Source organism: Rhinatrema bivittatum, chromosome 2 (assembly GCF_901001135.1).
Source record: "Rhinatrema bivittatum chromosome 2, aRhiBiv1.1, whole genome shotgun sequence".
In the NCBI taxonomy this organism is placed as follows: Eukaryota; Metazoa; Chordata; class Amphibia; order Gymnophiona; family Rhinatrematidae; genus Rhinatrema; species Rhinatrema bivittatum.
In genome coordinates, this window is record NC_042616.1 from 725,312,269 (window position 1) to 725,331,648 (window position 19,380).

The 19,380-nt window shown below is 44.5% G+C and overlaps 1 protein-coding gene across 2 annotated transcripts in view; it reads right to left on the reverse strand.

The window, feature by feature from the left end:
* AZIN1 (antizyme inhibitor 1) overlaps window positions 1-19,380 on the reverse strand; it is a 268,902-nt gene that overhangs the window by 198,343 nt on the left and 51,179 nt on the right. For both annotated transcript variants that reach the window (XM_029591846.1, XM_029591847.1), the window contains exons 2-3: window positions 9,573-9,713; window positions 6,896-7,095 (exon numbers count right to left, since the gene is read on the reverse strand). In XM_029591846.1, the coding sequence (XP_029447706.1) occupies window positions 6,896-6,997 (102 nt within the window). In that variant the 5' untranslated portion in view covers window positions 6,998-7,095; window positions 9,573-9,713. The remainder of the gene's footprint in view (window positions 1-6,895; window positions 7,096-9,572; window positions 9,714-19,380) is intronic.

Consider the following 19,380-nt stretch of genomic DNA (forward strand, 5'->3'; position numbering starts at 1 on the left):
CATGTAATCTGGTTTTGTGTGCCTTTTGCATGGCGGACAACAACAGATGCACGAGGGAGTTGTACATTTGTGTAGAAAGCTGAATTTCGCATTCTATACTTTAAGTATAGAATGTGTCGTAGAGAAGTCTTAGAGAACAGAATCCCAAGCTTTCTCCAGCACTGATTCCAGCACTGGGTGAAAGTAAGTGCTGTGGGTTCAGCCGGAGTACCAAAAATCTTTAGGATTCCAAACATTTCCAGTCTAGGGTCTGGTATCCTTTTGTTTCTACACCCAATCATTGACCCACTTTCTCTAAGAATTGGGAGTAAGTGAGATCCTCCGATGGGGAAACTGGTTTCGATGGTAGTTCTTGTGGGTCGGACAGGTAACCAAGTTGATGACCCTGGGGAAGAGGATGAACTAGGGGAATCCATTGGAGGAGGCGAGGGTCTCCTAGGCTGTGCTTTTGGTGCTGGTCCAGGTTTAGGCGATGAAGGCATCTCCTCTGGTTCAATAGGGACTGGTTGGTATTGCTGCTCTACTGATTTCAAAAATTGCGACAAGATATTAGTAATTTGCGTAACAGTGTCAGAGGCAGAAGTTGAAGTGGATGGTTTGGGATCCGGTTGGTGATCCGACGATAATATAGCCACCCTGAGGATGTATGTATCTGGTCCTCTCGGATGGCCGATGTCTCTCGCTGGGCAGACAATTTTGGGACGAAGTGGATCCTGTAATCCTGAGCAGCTGCGGTGATGAGAGGCCACAGATAGTCCACAGAAAACTTCGGAAGATGGAGAAGAGGATCCTGATAGCTGTGGAGGGGACGGACTATCCTCTAAGTTTACCATTAGCAGTGAAGGACTCCTATGTCTTGTGACCAGTTGGATGCTTTTTATGCTTCTTCGTAGGTTGCGGTTGAAACAGCTGTGTGCCGGATTGCATCAGGAATGAGCTGGCTAACTTCGGCTTCGACGCAGCATCATGAATGCGATGCGGATGCATCGACGCTCATCCGATGCATAGGAGCGTTGATTTATCCTCGATGCGTCGGCGCACTGCAGGTGGGTCGACACCACGATGTTCAATGCTTTCCACGCAGATTGCGTCTGCGGCGCATCTCCCGCACCCTGCGTAGATGGGATTTTCGATTTTTTTCTTCTCTTTCGGACCTGAAGGGTCCGCAGAGGTGGCTCTTCAATGGGATTGGGCCTTGGGGGTAGTCTTCGGTCCCGGGGATGACCTAGCTGAAGCCTCAGAGGGGGCATAGGAGCCCGATGCTTCCCGAGTTGTGCGATACGTGCGGATCTTTGGTGCTGCGCCTGTGGGGACATGCGTCCGCAGTCCCTGCAATTTGCCTGGTCATGTCTAGGACAGAGGCAGAGGTAACAGAATTGATGTCTGTCAGTTACAGACATGATTTTCCCACAGTCGCAAAACTTAAAAGCCCAGACAAGGCATCTTAAGTTAAAGCGCTCTGTGTAGTAACTGTCAATTCTTTTCCAAATTCTTGTCAGGTTTTTTCCTCACAAACTATTTTTCTCACAAGAGAGAAGAGCTCCGCGTGCAGTCAGTCACGCGGAAAAAAACAGACTGAGGAGCCTCGAGGAGGCAGGGGAATATGCAGGATCACCTCACCAAAAGACTTTGGGTGATCTTGGAGAGCTCCGCCACCTAGTGGCACGGAGGACGTACCCAGACAGCATGGCTAATTCAGCTACTTATCTATGGAAAAAACTTTTTTTATAAATTAGATTAACATATATAGCCAAGTAATATGCCAACTGTACTGGGACAGTTTAAATACTGTTCAAAGCATCCATTTATATTGGTATTCCCCTCCTCCAATGTTACTTTTCTTGTCCAAATCTCATATTTCAACATTTTTTGGAATACATATGTAACTTCAAAAAAGAAAGCATTTGAATTTTCAAAAAAGCTCTGGCTTTCTAATTACATACAACTTATTTGGGATGAGGGAGGGATGTATAATGGTCCAATTCAGAGAATTTCTGCCCTAGTCATAAAACCTCTGGTAAATGCTAGACAACTTTTAAAACCACATTTTTAAATTAAGATATGCATCTCAGCCATAGATGCATAACTTACTGTGTTAAGCATGCACCTTAGAGCACTACTCATTTTAAATTAACTGCTTTCGTAGACAGGCAAAAATGTGGTTTAATCACTGGCAATCATAAAACAAATTTCTCAGGATTAAAGAAAGTTTGCTTACTGTAAAACTCTGTTTCCTAGATAGCAGGATGAATTAGCCATGCTATCTGGGAGCGCGTCGCAACCAGTCAGTAGGCGGAGTTTTCTCAGTTAGTAAACGGTTGCGCGATTAGCTTTCCGCGCGAATGCCTTGTTACCTCAGTCTCTTGTAGCCAAGCGAGCTTCCGGAGGAAGTGAAGTCCAAAACTGTGAAGGACTTCAAAGGGGCGTGGGATAAACACTGTGGATCCATCAGGTCTAGAGGAAGTGTATAAAGAGGAGGCAGCAAAACACTGCACGGAGCGGCAATAGCCACAGAGGCATTCACGGAGCGGGATGCCAGTGGCCACTGGTTGGTGTTCCACCTTCACGGAGCGGAAGGATGGAGGCCTGCCATCTCCAAATTTAAAAAAAAAAAAAAAAAACAGGGGTGGGCAAGAGTAAGTAAAATTAACGAAGAGTTCATAAGCTATAGGTATTACCAATTATTAGGCTTATTCAATATTTGTTGATAGATAATGTGGCTTTCAATGCATACTTCACTTTCAATACATATCCAACATAGCTCTCTGCTTCAACAGCAGGGGAGAAGAAAAACTAATACTTCACGCATATCCAGCATAGCTCTCTGCTTCAACGGCAGGGGAGAAGTAAAACTAATACTTCATGCATATCCAGCATAGCTCTCTGCTTCAACGGCAGGGGAGAAGAAAAACAACCAATAAGGGCTGAATAACATAGTCTGGGTAAATAAGTAAGTATGTGTGTAGCTTGCTTATTGCGGCGGTTACTACCCCTAACTAATCAAGCTTGATATTTCACTTGAATGCAGCTCCATCACTGCTCTCTGCATTAATGGTGGGGGTGAAAGGGAAATAGAACCAAAGGTTACTAGGAGCCAAGAGAAACAGATAAGTATGAGAAAAAAAAGAAGTGTGAGGCTTGCTGGGCAGACTGGATGGGTCGATTGGTCTTCTTCTGCCGTCATTTCTATGAGAGAGGTCATCGAATTTTTCTTTTTGAAGATGTTTTTTGAGGTTCCGTAAGTCTAAGATTGGTCAAAGACCTCCAGACTTTTTTGGAATGAGAAAATAGTGGGAGTAGAATCCCTGATTTTCCCGTGATATTGGAATTCTTTGAATAGATTTCTGTATCTGTAGAGTGTATTTCAGCAAGCCTTCCCTTAATCTAGGACCTCCCCAGCTACAGTCACATCCCGAGGCCTCTAGCCAACGCACCCCATTACCGCGATTGTAAATATGGTTGTATTGATATTGTTCAGTTCCGTTTTTTCTCTGCCACTGGCTCTTCTTCCCAGTTCGAGCACCCATGTTTTATTGTAACTTTCATTATCTTTATGTTTAACGTTATTTCCCCCTTGTTCCATGTAAACCGATATAAGATCTGTATCATGAATGTCAGTATAAAAAAAGCACTAAATAAATAACTGTTCCTGAAAGTACAGTGAGTGGGTTGATGAAGTAGGAACGGAAGTGTCAGAAAATTTATTCGGTAACCCTCTCTTATGATGTTCAGCACCCAGCGATCTGAGGTAATCGCCTCCCAAGTGGCATAAAAATGTTGAAGGCGACCCCCTATGTATGGTGGTGGAGGTGGCTCAGGATAGCTCAAAAAGATGGAGTCTGTTTTTGAGGAGCTGTTGTCGAGATCGTCCACAGGATGGATGAGATTGAGAGTATTTCTGGTGGGAATAATTCTGCGCTCAATAGGTATATAGTTTGAAGGGCGCCCTTGAATAGGATTTTTTTCTGAATGAAGGGTAGAATTTCCTAGAAGAGGTATGGGGGTCTGTTGGGAGATGTTAGTGACAGTACAGCCGTATTCTGTTCTTTTAAAAAGGTAACAGTTTCCCCAAATCTAGCCCCAAAAAGATTGTCTCCTAGATAAGGTATGGCCACTAACTTGTCGTGGACATCCTCTCTTATTGCGCTCGCTCTCAACCATGCCATGTGCTGTGCTATCGCCGTAGCTGAGGATCTTGCAGAAGACTCATATACAGAACAAAGTAAATGTCGAAGACCTTCCATGTCTCTAAATGGTTGTGGTAAGGTGTTATGAGAAGTATGCCTGAACAGAAAACCAACATGGAGAAGGAAATCCCCAGAAGCCTCTGCTTTTCTTTAGCCTGCCTGAGCTGAATAAACTAAGTGACTTTCTGAGCATGACTTGCAGAATGTCCCTGGATATCTATAAAGGCAGACAAGCTGGCACCAGAAAGGTGATGCCTATTCATAGGGTCACAAAGAAGAAACAAAAGGGGAGCTTCAGGCACTATTCTCAGGAGTTTGTATCAACACAGCTACAGACGTGTTAATTATCTTGACCAGTAAGATTTTAACAGAACAAAGGACTATCTCAAAAGCCATGGTAAATGGGCTCCACCTCCTGGGGAAACTAATCAGGGGTAGTTAAGATCATCCCTATCATGCAGTTGACATTACAACTTATGTAAATGATCCTTTGGGCAGTCACGCAAATCTCTAGAACCTTCTATCCTTTTCCAGTATTGAATGTTATCTATAAAAGAAGGGTCACTTCCTGTATTTATTTATTTATTTTAAGTTTTTTATACCGATTTTCCTGCATAAAATGCATATCAAACCGGTTTACAATGAAACAGAATGAGTATACAGTGAGATGCTGGTCAGTTTGTCAGACAAAGGGCATCCAGTACCCAGCTTTTCCCGAGAATACCTATACTGATTAATAAAAAAAAATTATACTTTCTACTGAGTCTAAGTGTTCTTGTGTCCCTGGACATAAGCGTAGAGTGCGCTTAACAGTTATCTGAAGCCAAACATAATGGACGTAATCTCTGGAGTCATTCAAATAAATAATGGATTATGTAAAATTAATGGTGTTGGATTTTTTTGGCCAGCATGGACGAGTGGTACACCTTGCGGCCGAAGTCATCCACAGATTTATGGTCTTTGCCTGGTGGTGAATTGGCATGAAGTTTTGTTCTTTTGGCTATTGAGTTGTAGGGTAATTGTGTGGAATCGTAAATTGTAGAATTTCACATACGGTACTTTAAGTCTGTTTTTCTGGATGCAGCTGTGGTGGTAAACAGTTTCTCCCACATTTTACGAAGAACTGCATCCAGTACTGCATGAGGTGGCAGAGCTATGGGCTCTGGCAGCATTTCAAGTATTCTCAGTATTCCAAGAACCTCTGATCGAGGGTCAGGTATCTTTCCCGTTTCAATATTTAAAAGAGAGCCTACTTTTTCGATGAACTTTGCGTAGGACAGGTCTTCGGAAGGGGGAATAAGGTTTCGGGAGACCTTCAGGAGGGTCAGGTGGGAATCCAGTGGATGAGCCAGGTGACTGATGACCATTGAGAATCCGGTGAACCTGGTCGGTCTGGGATTGGCGATGGTGCTGCTGGTTGAGTTGGAAGGAGAGGACTTGGTACTGCAGGTGGTAAAGGTTGAGAAGGTGCAGAGAATGTGTGGACTCCAGATCTTGGAAAAAGTATTTAATGCCTGCATAATTTGCAACATCGCTTTCGATGCGAGATGAGACTGTGAAGGTCCTGGAGATGGAGTTGGTCCTGGAGGCAGTGCTGTTAGGGTCAAGTCTTGAGGAGGCAGACATGGTGTTGGAAGATGAAGGGATTGTGGTCTACTAAGTGAAGACCAATCAGATTCAGAACCCTCGCTACATGAAGAGTCGTGGTCAGAGACTAGTTCCACATCTAGTTCAGAGTCTGTCTGTGGAGTTTTTGATGACTCCATGTGTTTCATTTTGTGTGTCTTTTTAAGATGTTTTTGACCATCCAGTGAAGACTGCGATGAGACAGGTGTTGAGTGAGGTTGAGTCAAGAGCTTCGCACATTTTGCGTCATCATGCTTGGATCAAGCATGACGACGTGTGCGGGGCGTTTTAATGCGTCGTGTTTTGGGTCGACTTCTTTTGGTGCACCATGTGGCATGCGCCATGTCCTGATGCACCCTATGCTTCGGTTGTTTAGAATTCCCATGCTCCGATTGTTTTGGCGTCGAGGAGCGGGAGCGAATGGGTACAGGGCCCTGTGAACTGAGCGGCGCATGAGGGGCTTTTTGTTGGAAGAGTCGAGGCCTCAACTCCCTTTACCGGCCCTGGTATTGCCAACCTGGCCGAGGCACCCTCCAACGAAGCTGACCTTTTAACTGGTTTCTTCTTTGGTCTATTCGCCGGTCCCAGCGAAGACTGTGTAGACGGTGACTTTAAACGCGCAATTTTTTCAGCACATTGCCTTTGACCGGGGCGACATACGATCACAGTCTCGACATGAGGCTTGGTCGTGCTCCGGGCCCAGGCAAATATAGCAGTAATTATGTCCGTCTATTCTGGACATAATTTTACCGCACTGGCAGTACTTAAATCCAAATGGCTTAGGAGCCATCACTGCCAAGGAAAATGGTGAAAAAAAAAAAAATCGAAAAATCTCTTCACAGACTAGGAGAAAAACCTCGCATGCAGTCCTGCTCACGGAAAAAAAAGAGACTGAGGTAACAAGGCAAATTGAGCGGGAAGCTCATCGTGCAGCCGTACAGAGTTCAAAACTCTGTACTAACTGAGAAAACTTTGCCTACTGACCGGTCGCGACGCGCTCCCAGACAGCATGGCTAATTCAGCCATGCTATAGATGGGAAATCAACTATCTTAAAATCATGATTATGGAATTCAATACTTACAAGGGTATGTTTATAAATATAGTTATCAATAACATCTTTAGGAGCTGCTGCTTCATCCAGTAGTCCAATGGAGTAGTTTGTGTCTTCAATAAATCCTTTCATCTCAGCCGTATTCCGCAAAGCCGACAATCATAAACCAAGAAAACACCAAGTGAATGGTCAACGAGCCTTACGTCTGGGTCCTTAAAATATGCAACAAACTGCAAAGTATAAAAAAAGGATACACTATAAATCAGTTATAATACATCTCTAAATCATCATGCTAGGGGCAAGCAATTTGCTGAATTTTCTCTTACCAACTAATTTCAAACTTCTTTGACCTTTAACATTTCTGCTCAAGTAAGCTGAAAAGAAATGCAACTTTTCTTCTTCAACATCATTGAGTTTAACAATTTATCACAGCAGAACCTGTCTACAAGTTTAAGAGTCATATGTACTCAAGGATTTTTTCCACTTTTTGTCCATGGGAAAAATGCTTAATATATAGGCCCCAAATTAAGCTTCTCTTAAAAGTTAGTGTCCTTGTGGGGAGAGGCGTGAGCACAACTTAGATTCTAGGAGTTGAAACAACTAAAACTTACAAATAGTACTAACATTTTTCATTTTGGTACATTTTACATTTTCTTTTGTGCAATGGTTGTGAGCCCTACAGCATTCAAGTTTTGCATCTGAACTATGGATATAGACACCTTTTTGTCTACCTTTTTGTCTACAGCTCTCCAAAAGAGTCACCATAAAAATGAAGTTTGTATGTTGCCTATAACACTGTACCACAATGTGCAAGTTGCATCTGCTTGGATAGCTGGCTGAATGTAATTTTACCACCACTAACTTAATGAACTAGGATTACGACTTGACATTAGACAATGCCTTCTTACTGTCCTAATCTCGGCTTTGCATTTCAATGCAATTGCTTTTTCTATTGGAGAGTCAGTTTAGCTCTAAAAAAGTAAAAAACCTTTACATACGTGCCTTCAAAATTTTCAGTTCCTGCCAAAAGACCCAGAAGTCATGCTCAGAACCTTGAAAGTTACTTTTCCTTTACAGGAAATGTGTGCAAAATGCAAATGCAAAATGCAAAAGCACATAGACGAGCGTGCTTTCATTGAGCGCCCGTCAATTTGGGCGCTCTAGCCAAGAAAGCACATAGACGGCGTGCGTGACGCACGCCATGACGTCACGTGCGCCCGCCTATGTGCTTTCATTGGCCGGTGCGCCCAAATCAACGGGCGCTCCGGCCAATGAAAGAACGCTTCGCTCCGCTCGTGCCGGAGAGGGCACAGAACAGTGGGCTCTCACCTCACCTCGCCGAGCCAGGAGAACCGGGACCTGCGCGGGGGGACGGGACGCTGCAAGCCACTTCACAATTTGGCCGAGCCAGGAAGGAAGGAAGGATTGGGGTGGATGGAGCCCTAGCTGTGGCTGCAGGTGGAGAATGTGAATACAAGGGGGAATGGATATGGAAACTTGTGCCAGACTGGACAAGTTGCTTTAATTGGTGGCCATTGTACTGCTGTTGCCGAGCCAGGAGAACCGGGACCTGCGCGGGGGGGGAGGGGGGGGCCCGCTGCGGGGGGGGGGCCGCTGCGAGCCGCCGGCTGCCCCCTCTGGAGGGCGGCAGAGAAGGGAAGAGGCTGAAAAGCAACAAAAGGTAAGTTGGCACATGTCGAGCCGCTTCGAGAGGAGGGGATTTTCAGTTTTTAGGTTTTCATGGGTTAAAGTTGGGATCCACTTCCTGGTGCCTGTCATTTCAAATGACATTTGAAATGACAGGTACCAGCGCACCCAGGATACTGTATAGGTGCTGTATTAAGCGCCTATACAGTAAAATGGGTTGCGCGGGCCTAACACTTCGCCTAACGCTTCGCAGACGCAGCTTGCATTTGCATGCCATTTCAATAGAGTATCGAGCGGTATGTGATCAGAACTGTGCGTGCGGCAAACGAGGGTGCGCCCGGCACTGCCACACTCTAACACGGCCTTTCTGTATCGACCCGAATGTTATCAACTATGCGGCTTTCTGATGTAAAACACTATACAGAGCATTCTTACATTCAAAAAGATTTTAATTTACAACTTTACAACTATTGTGAAAGCATTAACATGTTTAAGAAAAATATCCAGTAGGTTGCCTTTAAACCATTTATGTCTAATTCTGTGGATACTAAATTCAAGGTTTTGCAGATAAAGGTTAACAATTAAAGGAAATGAGCTGAAAATTAGCTATGATTTTGTAAGATTTGCAGAGAGACTGTTTCATAACTAAACCTACTAATAAATGTCATAATTTGGCCAATGTAGGTATATCTGAATGTAAGAAAAGTACAGAGGCTGTTTTAAAGGAATAGATCAGACAACTTAGCATAAAACAATTACAGCATTTGCTCAAAATAAATGGGGAAAGGGCATGTTGCGCAAAAATCTAGAGCCTGAAAGGCATACAGCTGACAGACCACTCTACAGCTTTTTTCTTTTTTTTTTTTTTTTTTAAACATGAATCTTGCCTATTGTTTTTGAAGGGCAGCATGGCAACAATACACAATAGAAAAGTCAGATCAAATAAGTTTAAATCATATCTTATCTAAGGCCTAAAGTTGATTGTCTCAAGCTCTGTACAAGTGGACCAGCCCTTCCCTTTTTCCTCTCACCAAACTGTATAATTGCTTTCAACACTTACATGGACAAGTTAGGAGATGGAACCCTCCTATCATCAGCTAGGTTCCCAAGGTGGCTCAGCGTTGAAGTCGAACTGTTCTCTATAGAGCGCTTCCCCTAGGCCCTCTGGGTAATTGTTGTAAACCTTAACAGAGAGTCCGCCCTGAGAAAGACAAATAAAACAGTTTGACACTATCACACATTTCTAAGATCAAATGTGATAAAATTTCAGAAATTTGTTAGGAGTAATATTCCAACCCTTGGTTCTTATCCTTAACCTCACAGTATTAAGTCTAAATGTTAATGTTAAAAAGCTATATAAGAAAGAATCCAATGGTTAGTAGCAACCAAAATTACATGAAAGATTGCTATATAAAGCTACAAAACAAATGTTTTTAATTTCAAAACTTTCAGCAAAATACAGTCTTTAAATCAAAGTAAAATGTATTCATTTTATTTGATTTATATTCCACTTGTCAGGCACTTCAAAGAGGATTACATTCAGATACTGTATTTCCCTATCCTCAGACTGCTTAAAATCTAAGAGCCTGATTTACTAATTTTCTCCAATTTAATCATGTCACCTTCCATTGTCTCAAGTATGAAATTAAGGACCCCATTAAGGCTTGAAGTTCACTTACTCCCTTGGCCTAAGTTATTGCCACCAAAAACAGTGTCTTCCAAGTTACATACTTTAAAGATGCTGAATCCAAAGGCTCAAAGGACCTTCATTAGTGCCGTTAAAACGACAATGTCCAATGGCACTGAAGATTTCCATAATTGGAGGGCAAACTCTAAGAAAGCCCTTCATGAAATGTAAGATGAGAGGATGCGTTGAAATCTGTGCTCCTTTACCCCAACTGTGATATGCTGCAATAGTATTCAAGTGTACTTGGACCGATGAGGTAGCCAGTCCTGACTGGGACAAATAGTGCAAATATGATAGCAGTTGCGTAAGCTCACAAATGTAAGGATCGATAGAAATAGAAATATACTATACTGAGTAATGCTATTTAAATGAATAGTTATGTCTAAGTAGATGGCTTCTTTGCAGAGATGAGAATGTCCTGAATTGATTCTGGCAAGTTGAATGGAGTTGCGCATTTAACATCCAAACCAACGGGCAGGGATGTGTACAGTGGATGGAGAAATGACCTCTCCCTCTTGTATAAGAGGTCTGGGTTTTTGTTTAAGGGTCTGAGAGTTTGTACTGAAACTGCATGAGATACACATACCATGGTTGTCTCAGCCATGCTGGAGCTGCTAGAATCATTCTTGATTTGTCTTCAATGCATTTCTGTTCTGTTCTGGCAATCAATGGGATTCGGGGAAAGGCATAAACTAGTCCCCTTGACCATGCAGGAAGAAACACATCCTGAATCTGTTGGGACTGGGATAAAGGGAACAAAACCTCTAATTTTCTGTTGTCATAAATTGCTCTATCCATAGTCTGTCCCAGCGGCGAAAGATGTCTGCCACTTGTTAATTGAGGGACCATTCGTGCGGGTGAAAAACTGTTGAGCCTGTTAGCTTAAAGGGAAACTGAGTGGTCTTCCATCCAGTCCCAAATGGGAGAGGCTTCTGCAGAGGATCCATGAACCAGACCCCCCTTCTTGCTTATATAGAACATGGCTACTTGACTGTCCATATGAATCATGACAAATCATTTTGCAGCACAAAGGGCATTCTGGATTATTCTTAGCTCTAATAGGTTGATCTGATAGGAACTCTTCCAGGGACCATAGCCCTTGTGTCTTGTACCGAATACATGAGTGCCCCATCCCCTTTTTGATGCATCTTTTGTGAGGATTACTTGATGGGGAGTTGGTTGAATAGAGACATCTGTGTTCAAAACATCTGTATTAGCCACCTCGCGATGTCTTCATTGATGCAGTTACTCCTAGGGAAATTCTGCGCAAAAAATTTTTTAAATTCTGCACACAAAAGCAAGTTTGCTTACCGTAAACGGTGTTTCCGTAGATGATAGGATGAATTAGCCATGCTGTCATGGGAACTGCCAATCAGGGCCCGGGAGGCAGAGCTTTACCAAGCAAAGTGTAGAGTTTTCAGTCTCTGCGGCTGCGCATGTGTTCCCGCACAGGAAAGTAACAGATTCTCCTCAGTCTGTATTTAAGCTTGAGCATAGCTGATAAAAGACTACCAGGAAGGAGGGAGGGTCCGCATGGCTAATTCATCCTATCTACGGAAACACCGTTTACGGTAAGCAAACTTGCTTTTTCCCGTTGATAGCAGGGCTGAATTAGCCATGCTGTCATAGGAGTCCCAAGCTCCCAATCACGCTTAGGTAATTGTAATTTGCGTGATCATATACGTGTGGTAGTCATAGAATTTAAATGGGCAACACTTCTAGTATTGCTTGACCTAGCTTCACATCTGCTGCTGTCTATGCAGTAATGAGAAGTGAAGGTATGAAGTGACGACCATGTGGCCCCCTTGCAGATGTCCACTGGCTGTACATTTCTAAGATGTGCTATGGAGGTTGACATGGCCCTAACCTGATGAGCACGTGGAAGAGAAGGGAGGCATAAGTTTAATTTGCTGTAGCAAAACTGAATACACTGTACAATCCAGCTGGAAATGGTTCCTTTAGCTACCGGCAAACCCGGGGCGTTCGGGTTGAAGGAGACAAACAGCTGAGATACACGATTCGTTGATTGTGTTCTTCGTTTGTAATATGCCAACGCCTGTTTGCAGTCCAGCGTGTACAACAAACACTCCCTCTCATTAGAATGAGGCTTTGGAAAGAAAGTTGGAAGTTCTATAGACTGAGGTGGAATGAAGAGATTACCTTTGAAAGAAAGGTAGGATGAGGTCGGAGGATCACCTTGTGATAAAATTGTAGATACGGGTCATAGTGCACCAATGCTTGACGTTCACTAACCCGTCGTGCGGATGTTACTGCTACTAAAAAGACAACCTTCCAGGTGAGGTATTTCATATGTGCAAAATCTAACAGCTCAAATGGTGGTAACATTAGTTGTTCCAGTAGTATGTTTAGGTTCCATGGAACCGGCGGCCTAAGATGCATTAAACCCTTAATAAATCGAGTGATTATTAACCAGTCTGTGATATGCTGAGATTGAGCTTAGTTGCACTCTAATGGATGATGTTGCTAAGCCTGACAGGTGCAGGGAATGGAGATAGTCCATTAACAGAGCCGGCGAGCAGTCTATCGGTGGAATACCTTTTGCTGTACACCAGATAGAGTAGCGTTTCCATTTAAAAGTATAACTGCGTCTGGTTGATAGTTTCCTGATTCCAGAAGAATTGCTTGGGTTCCTGCTGAGACCCCTTGTACAGTTAATAGTGATCGCTCAATCTCCATGCAGTCAGATGGAGGGACGAGTGAGTGGATGAAGGAGAACACCCTGTTCCTGAAGTAAAAGATCTGGACAGTCTGGTAATCGAATCGGAGGTGCGAGCGAAAGAAGTAAGAGATAACTGTACCATGGTTGTCTGGGCCAGGCTGGAGCAATGAGGATCAGTTGGCTTTTGTCCATTATGCATTTTTGAATCGTTCTGGTGATAAGTGGAATCGGTGGAAAGGCATATAGGAGATTGGATGTCCACGGAATGAGGAAGGCATCCTGAGCCATTCGTAGGAGACTTGGTCGAATCGAGCAGAACTTTGGCAGTAACGTGTTTGCTTCTGTGGCAAACAGGTCTATCGCTGGAACCCCCCCCCCCAAAATGAGAAAAAATAGTCTGTACAACTTCTGAGTTGAGCAACCATTCGTGCGGGTGGAATATGCGACTTAACCTGTCCACTCTGGTGTTGGCTACTCCCGGCAGGTAAGTTGCTTGTAAGTGTATGGAATGCTGATGTGCATGGTGGAAGATCTGGAGGGCTTCCCTGCAGAGGGGCCATGAACCGGACCCTCCTTGCTTGTTTATGTAAAACATCGCCACCTGGTTGTCCGCATAGATCATGACTCTGCGACCTTGGAGATACTTCTGAACAGTTCATAGGACATTGCGTATCGCTCTGAGTTCTAGTAGATTGATTTGCAAGGTCTGTTCGGATACTGACCAAAGGCCTTGCGTTTCCAACAGGTCGAGATGCGCTCCCCAGCCCTTCCGGGATGCATTGGTGGTGAGGATTGCATTATGTGGTGGGGGGTTGAACAAGGCTCCTTTGTCTAATGTGGGTTCGAGGAGCCACCAACTGATATCCTTTTTCATTTGAGACGTCAATGTTAGACAGTTCTCCAATGGATGTGAATGTTGCTTCCATTGGCGTTTCAGACCCCACTGCAAAAGTCTCATGTGTAGTTTCGTGTTTGGCACCGTAAAATTCGCTGCCGCCATGTGACCCAAGATTGTTAAAATGTTTCAAGCCGGATACTGCGTTGCCTGCAGGGAGCGAAGCAGAGAACGCATTTCTAGCTTCCTGTCATCCGGAAGGAATGCTCTGTTGCGGATGGTATCCAGGCGAGCTCCGATAAACTGAAGAACTTGTGTAGGTTGTAAGGTTGATTTTGGAAAGTTGATGACCAACTCTAGCCCCTGTAAACAACTGATTGCTCGACGAAGATGGTCCCGCAACAGGATTGGATCCGAAGCTATTAACCAATCGTCCATGTATGGGAAGATTGTCATACCCTGCTGACGGAGGTGGGCCACCACCATACATTTGGTGAATACCCTGGGTGCTGCCGAGAGGCCAAAGGGAAGAACTTTATACTGGTAATGCCGTTGGTATTGAAAACAAAGGTATTGCCAGGAAGACGGATGGATTGGAATGTGGGTACAGGCATCCATCAGGTCTATGGAGCACATCCAATCCTTGGGTTCTAATAGGGGAAAAATGGATTTCAAGGAAACCATCTTGAATTTTTCCTGGACAATCAATTTGTTCAATTCCCGTAGGTCCAGAATAGGTCGATAGCCCCCTGATTTCTTGGGAATTAGGAAATATGGGGAGTAGAAGCCCTTGCAACGGCCTGCCCAAGGGATGTGTCTGATTGCCCGTTGATGCTGGAGTAGGACTATCTCTTGGGCAAGCTGGGGGTGCAGTGTTGTCAGCTCCTGAGTTGACAGATGTGGAAGTTTGGGCTTGGCTATGAACTGAAGTTGATATCCATTCTTCACTATTTCTAGAACCCACTGATCGGACGTTATGGCCTCCCAGGCGGCAAAACATGCTGTGATCCATCCGGGAGGGGCTTCCGTAGGGGGAGGTGGTGGCCAGACACTTAAAAAGACTGGTTTTTAGCAGAGCTGTAGTTTGCTGCGGTTGTTGCCTTTGAGACCTAGGTTTTCCCCTTCTTTGCTGCTGCTGTTGAGGTGGATGTGGCTGTTGTCTCTGATACGCAGGATATGACTGTGTTCTGAATTGTTGATAAGAACGGTACGGCCAGCATGATAATTGTCTACAAGAAGAATGAAAATATCTCTTGGAAGAGGAGAATGGCACTGAGTCGTTAACGACTGAACTGCCAGAGCCTGATCCTTAAGTTTCCTGTGTCATGAAAACGTTCTCCAAATAGATTGTCTCCCGTGCATGGCAGATTGGCCAATTTGTCATGTAATTCTTCTCTTATGGCACTAGCCTTCAGCCAAGCCAATCTGCGTGCTGCGATCGCTGTCGCTGATGCTCAAGATGAATTCTTGAACCCTTCGTAAACTGCCCTTAACATGTGACGAGAGCACTCCTCCATATCTAAAATTGGAGATGGAATATTCTCTCCGGTTGAGGTGAACATGCCTTTAGTCGCTTGAATGCATTCGTACATATACTGTACCATGTAGAACTGGTGATGATGGATACGCAAAGTTAACATTGCGTTCTGGTATACACGCTTAGCAAAATCATCCAAATATTTCTCTCTCCCAGGGGGACTGGAAGCATGTGTTTTTGACTTCTTTGATTGAAGCGCCGACTCGACCACTATGGATTCATGTGGTAATTGTGGAGTGGAATAAGTGGAAGGTTTCTGCATTTTAAGTTTTAAATCCGTTTTCCTGGAAACCGCTGGTATTGTGTAGGGGGTTTCCCAAGATTTTTGAAGTACACTGTGCAATACACTTTGTGGTGGAGAGATGTAGGCTCCCCTGGGGCATCTAATATCTTTAATAGGCCCAGCGTTTCAGCTCTGGGTTCCGGTCATTTTTGTACCTCCAAACGTAATAGTCCCCATGTTATCCAAAAACTTTGGGTAAGAAAGATCCTCCGGGGAAGAATAGGGCTCAGGTGGCTGATCCGGTGGATCCAAAGGGTAGCCAGTAGAAGAGGTAGGCGAAGATTGTGTGGACACAGAATCCCCTCGGGAAGAATGTGTGTGAGTTGGTGATGTAGGGCCCGGGGGTGCCGGCGATGGTGCCGGGTCCACCCGAAATAATTCCACCGGTTTAGTAGGTTCCTTAGGACTTGACGGTGATTCTGGAGGCAAGGTGAAAGATGACTGTAAAGTTTCAAAAAACCCTGCTAGTGACTGTGAAAGATCCCAAAACATCTGTCCCGTTTGCAGCGGCATCGGAGGACGTTCATGACGTGAACCTAATAGTAACGTCTTGTTTGGTTCAATATTGGGATGATCCGACTGTGGGCTATTTCCCCTTGAACTGCTGTCTGCGTCCGAGGGATTAGTATCATGTCCCGATGGACGCAAGGAGGAACTCCTTGTCCCATTGGACGTGGAGATAGAATGCGAGAAGGTAGATGATGGCACCTGTACTATTCTCCCTTCCCGAAGGGCCTGCAGCTCCCAATAGCACAGTGCGTTGGGAGGCGGCCGATGCCGGCGAGCTCCCATCATACTTCAAACTTCATGAATGTTTAGAACGATGGCTACGTTTATGTCTGTGGATATGACCATGTCCTTGTCCTGAAGATGATGATCTCCTATGGTGATGTCTGGAACGTTTAGTAGCGTCCCTTGCGCGGTCTAAAGACGGGGTTTGCTTTGGAGAAGAATCCAATGAAGTGGAACAGCTTGAGGAAGAGTGTCTCTTCAACGGCAGCACTAGTCCTGTGCCCGTTTACCCCAGTTTGGTTGGTATGGTATGAGGAGCCGCTGGGAATGTGTCTCGCGTCAACTGTGCCGTTCCCGGCGCTGGACACACAGACTTCGGCTCCAGCTGCCTCATCCCCGGCGCCGGATGCGTCGATTTCGGATGCAATAGTCTTGGCTCCGACTGGGCACCTCTCGTGTTTGCTTTGGGTTTTTTTTTTATTATTTTATTTATAGAATTTTTCACCATCCATACAGGTACATTCAAGGAAAAATACAAGGGGTTTTGCAGTTTCCTACTTTCACACATAACTTTTTAGGAAACAAAAAAAAAGAAACTATTATAGGTTAAACTAAACAAACTGCAACATCTTCCCATGTAATATTAATGAAACGAAAGACAACTCCTATCCTGAGCGATCGAAGAAATTAGATAAACATATCTCTAATAAGAAATAGAGGTAGAGAAGTTAGTGTTACTTATTTTCTCATACCGTAATCAGGATATTCTTAACTTGGACTCGCCAAAGTTCTTGAGTTTAAATATGTTTGTAACTGGTCAGGTTCAAAATATACATTTTTAACCCCTTGCTTATTCACTATGCATTGGCATGGGAACCTAAGACTGAACTTAGCTCCCATGCCCACTACTTCGTTTCGCAATGAAAGAAATATTTTCCTACGTTCCTGAGTAGAACGTGTAATATCTGGAAAATTCCATACAGACTGACCCAGAAAAGGTGTCTTCCTATTGCGGAAAAAAGCTTTAAGTATCATTTCTCTATTTTCTGCAAATACACATTGTATAAACAGAGTTCCTCTCTTACTAATCTTTATTTCACTAGATGTTTCTAGAAATTGTGTTAAATCTAAATCAGGTACATGATCATTTGATGGTATTGTAACAATCTTTGTCATGTTAATTTTTGCCAATGTAGGTGTCAACTCTTTAGGAATTTTTAACACTTCCATTAAGTACTTTTTGAATGCTTCTAAGGGGGATATCTTTTCAAGTAAAGGGAAATTAAGTATACGAAGATTTAAATATCTAATGAATTTTCTATATTCTCCAATTTCCTTTGTTGTATCATATCGGACTTAATCAACTGTACTTGATTATTTTGAGTAGTAACTTTCTGCTCTAAATGGGCTATATTTTGCTTATTTAAAGAAATACTAGATTCCATGGGGTGAATTTTCCCCGCCATATTAGAGGTAACCAACTAGAGAGGATACCGATTTTTCTAATACCATTATTGCAGTCCATATAGAGTCCATTGTAACTTCAGTAGGCTTCGGAATAGCTGGGCGTAGTAAAGTAAAGTAAACTCAGTTCTCTGGCTTTCCAAGAGATCTCTTGATTCCCCCGATATTTCTTGATTCTCTCTAGGAGCAGAGGCTTTAACTTCAGGGGGGATTAGTACTTCTTCCCCCTGCACTATACACTCCCCCCCCCCCCGTGAACCCCACTGCTCCAGGTTCCAGGAGGGACTCATTTGTGACAAGAGAATAAACTGTCACCTATTTGTCCTTCTGCTGTTACCAATACTTCTGAGGGAAACGGGGGGGGGGGGGGGGTAGACTGAGCTCCAGGACTTAAGCTGACTTGTGTGTCCGGCGAACAATCCAGACGCTCCTCTGGATTGAATGCCAAGGACTGCCGCGGAGTCATAGTAACCACTACAGGAAGCATGTACCCTTCAATCGTAGGTTGCAGGATATCAGAGGCCTGGGTTCCAGCCCCAAGCTCCCTAATCCTTGCTTTTCTTTTTGAATACGGCATAAGTACTTAAATTTAGGAAATGTATTTCAGGGCTCTTCTTCCAAAATCTCTAGATCCAATAACATTTTAGGAGTTGCCAAGCAGGGGTGTTCAGAGGGGGGGAGAGAGAGAGTATTATATAGAACAGAGTTTATACTCACAAAGTGTCAAAATGATGGAGGAATAATTCTTTATGCCAAATCTCGAACAAAGCCGCGCGCACGGCTTCAGCAGCACGCCGGCGGCAGCTGCGCACCACAGGAAGGGGTGGTTTTAAGCCCTACCGTCCCCTTTCTGATGTCGTCAGCAGCAGAGTCCGATCGGGCCAGGCCACGTCCTCACCTTCCGTTCAATGCAGGAAACAGATGCTGTAATTAGGCTCCTCTCCGGGATCTCCCTCCCCGCATCTGCTTCTTTTTAAGAGCCGACTGTCCCCCTTAGGGCCCGATCAAACTCGTCCGACTTTTGGCGTTTTTCCGGCGCCTGTGCCTGTGATTGCGCCCTCGACGCCCTTTTTTGTGAGGAGGCTCGAGAATGTCTCACCTCCGTAGACTGCGACACAGTGGGGGTAAAGTGATCGGGTCTGTGTGTCCCAGATCCCTGGGTTTCGCTTGGGTCATCCCGTCGCCTAGCCTCCTTACCTCCAGTCCTGGAGGTTTGAGGATCCCACGAAGAAGCTCTTCTTTTGGACAGGGCTAACAACTTAGCTGGACCCGGATAGGAATGAGCTGTCGACGGTCCGTAATTCCTGCATTTTGTAGGCCCTGTGTCACTGGGCCCGCGGGGACATTTGGTGACAAAAAGAACACTCCTTTTGATTGAGGTCCAGTCCCAAGCAGCGGTAACAGCGGTCATGTCCGTCAGTGACGGACATGACCTTACCACAGGGACTCGGCTTGAATCCGGAGGGTTTCTTCGACATTATTTCCTCAAAATAAAACAAAGAAAAGAGGAAAATCAAGCTCCGTGTGCGCTCCCGCGCGTACAAAAAACAGACTGAGGAGAATCTGTTACTTTCCTGCGTGGGAACACATGCGCAGCCACAGAGACTGAAAACTCTACACTCTGCTTGGTAAAGCTCCGCCTCACGGGCC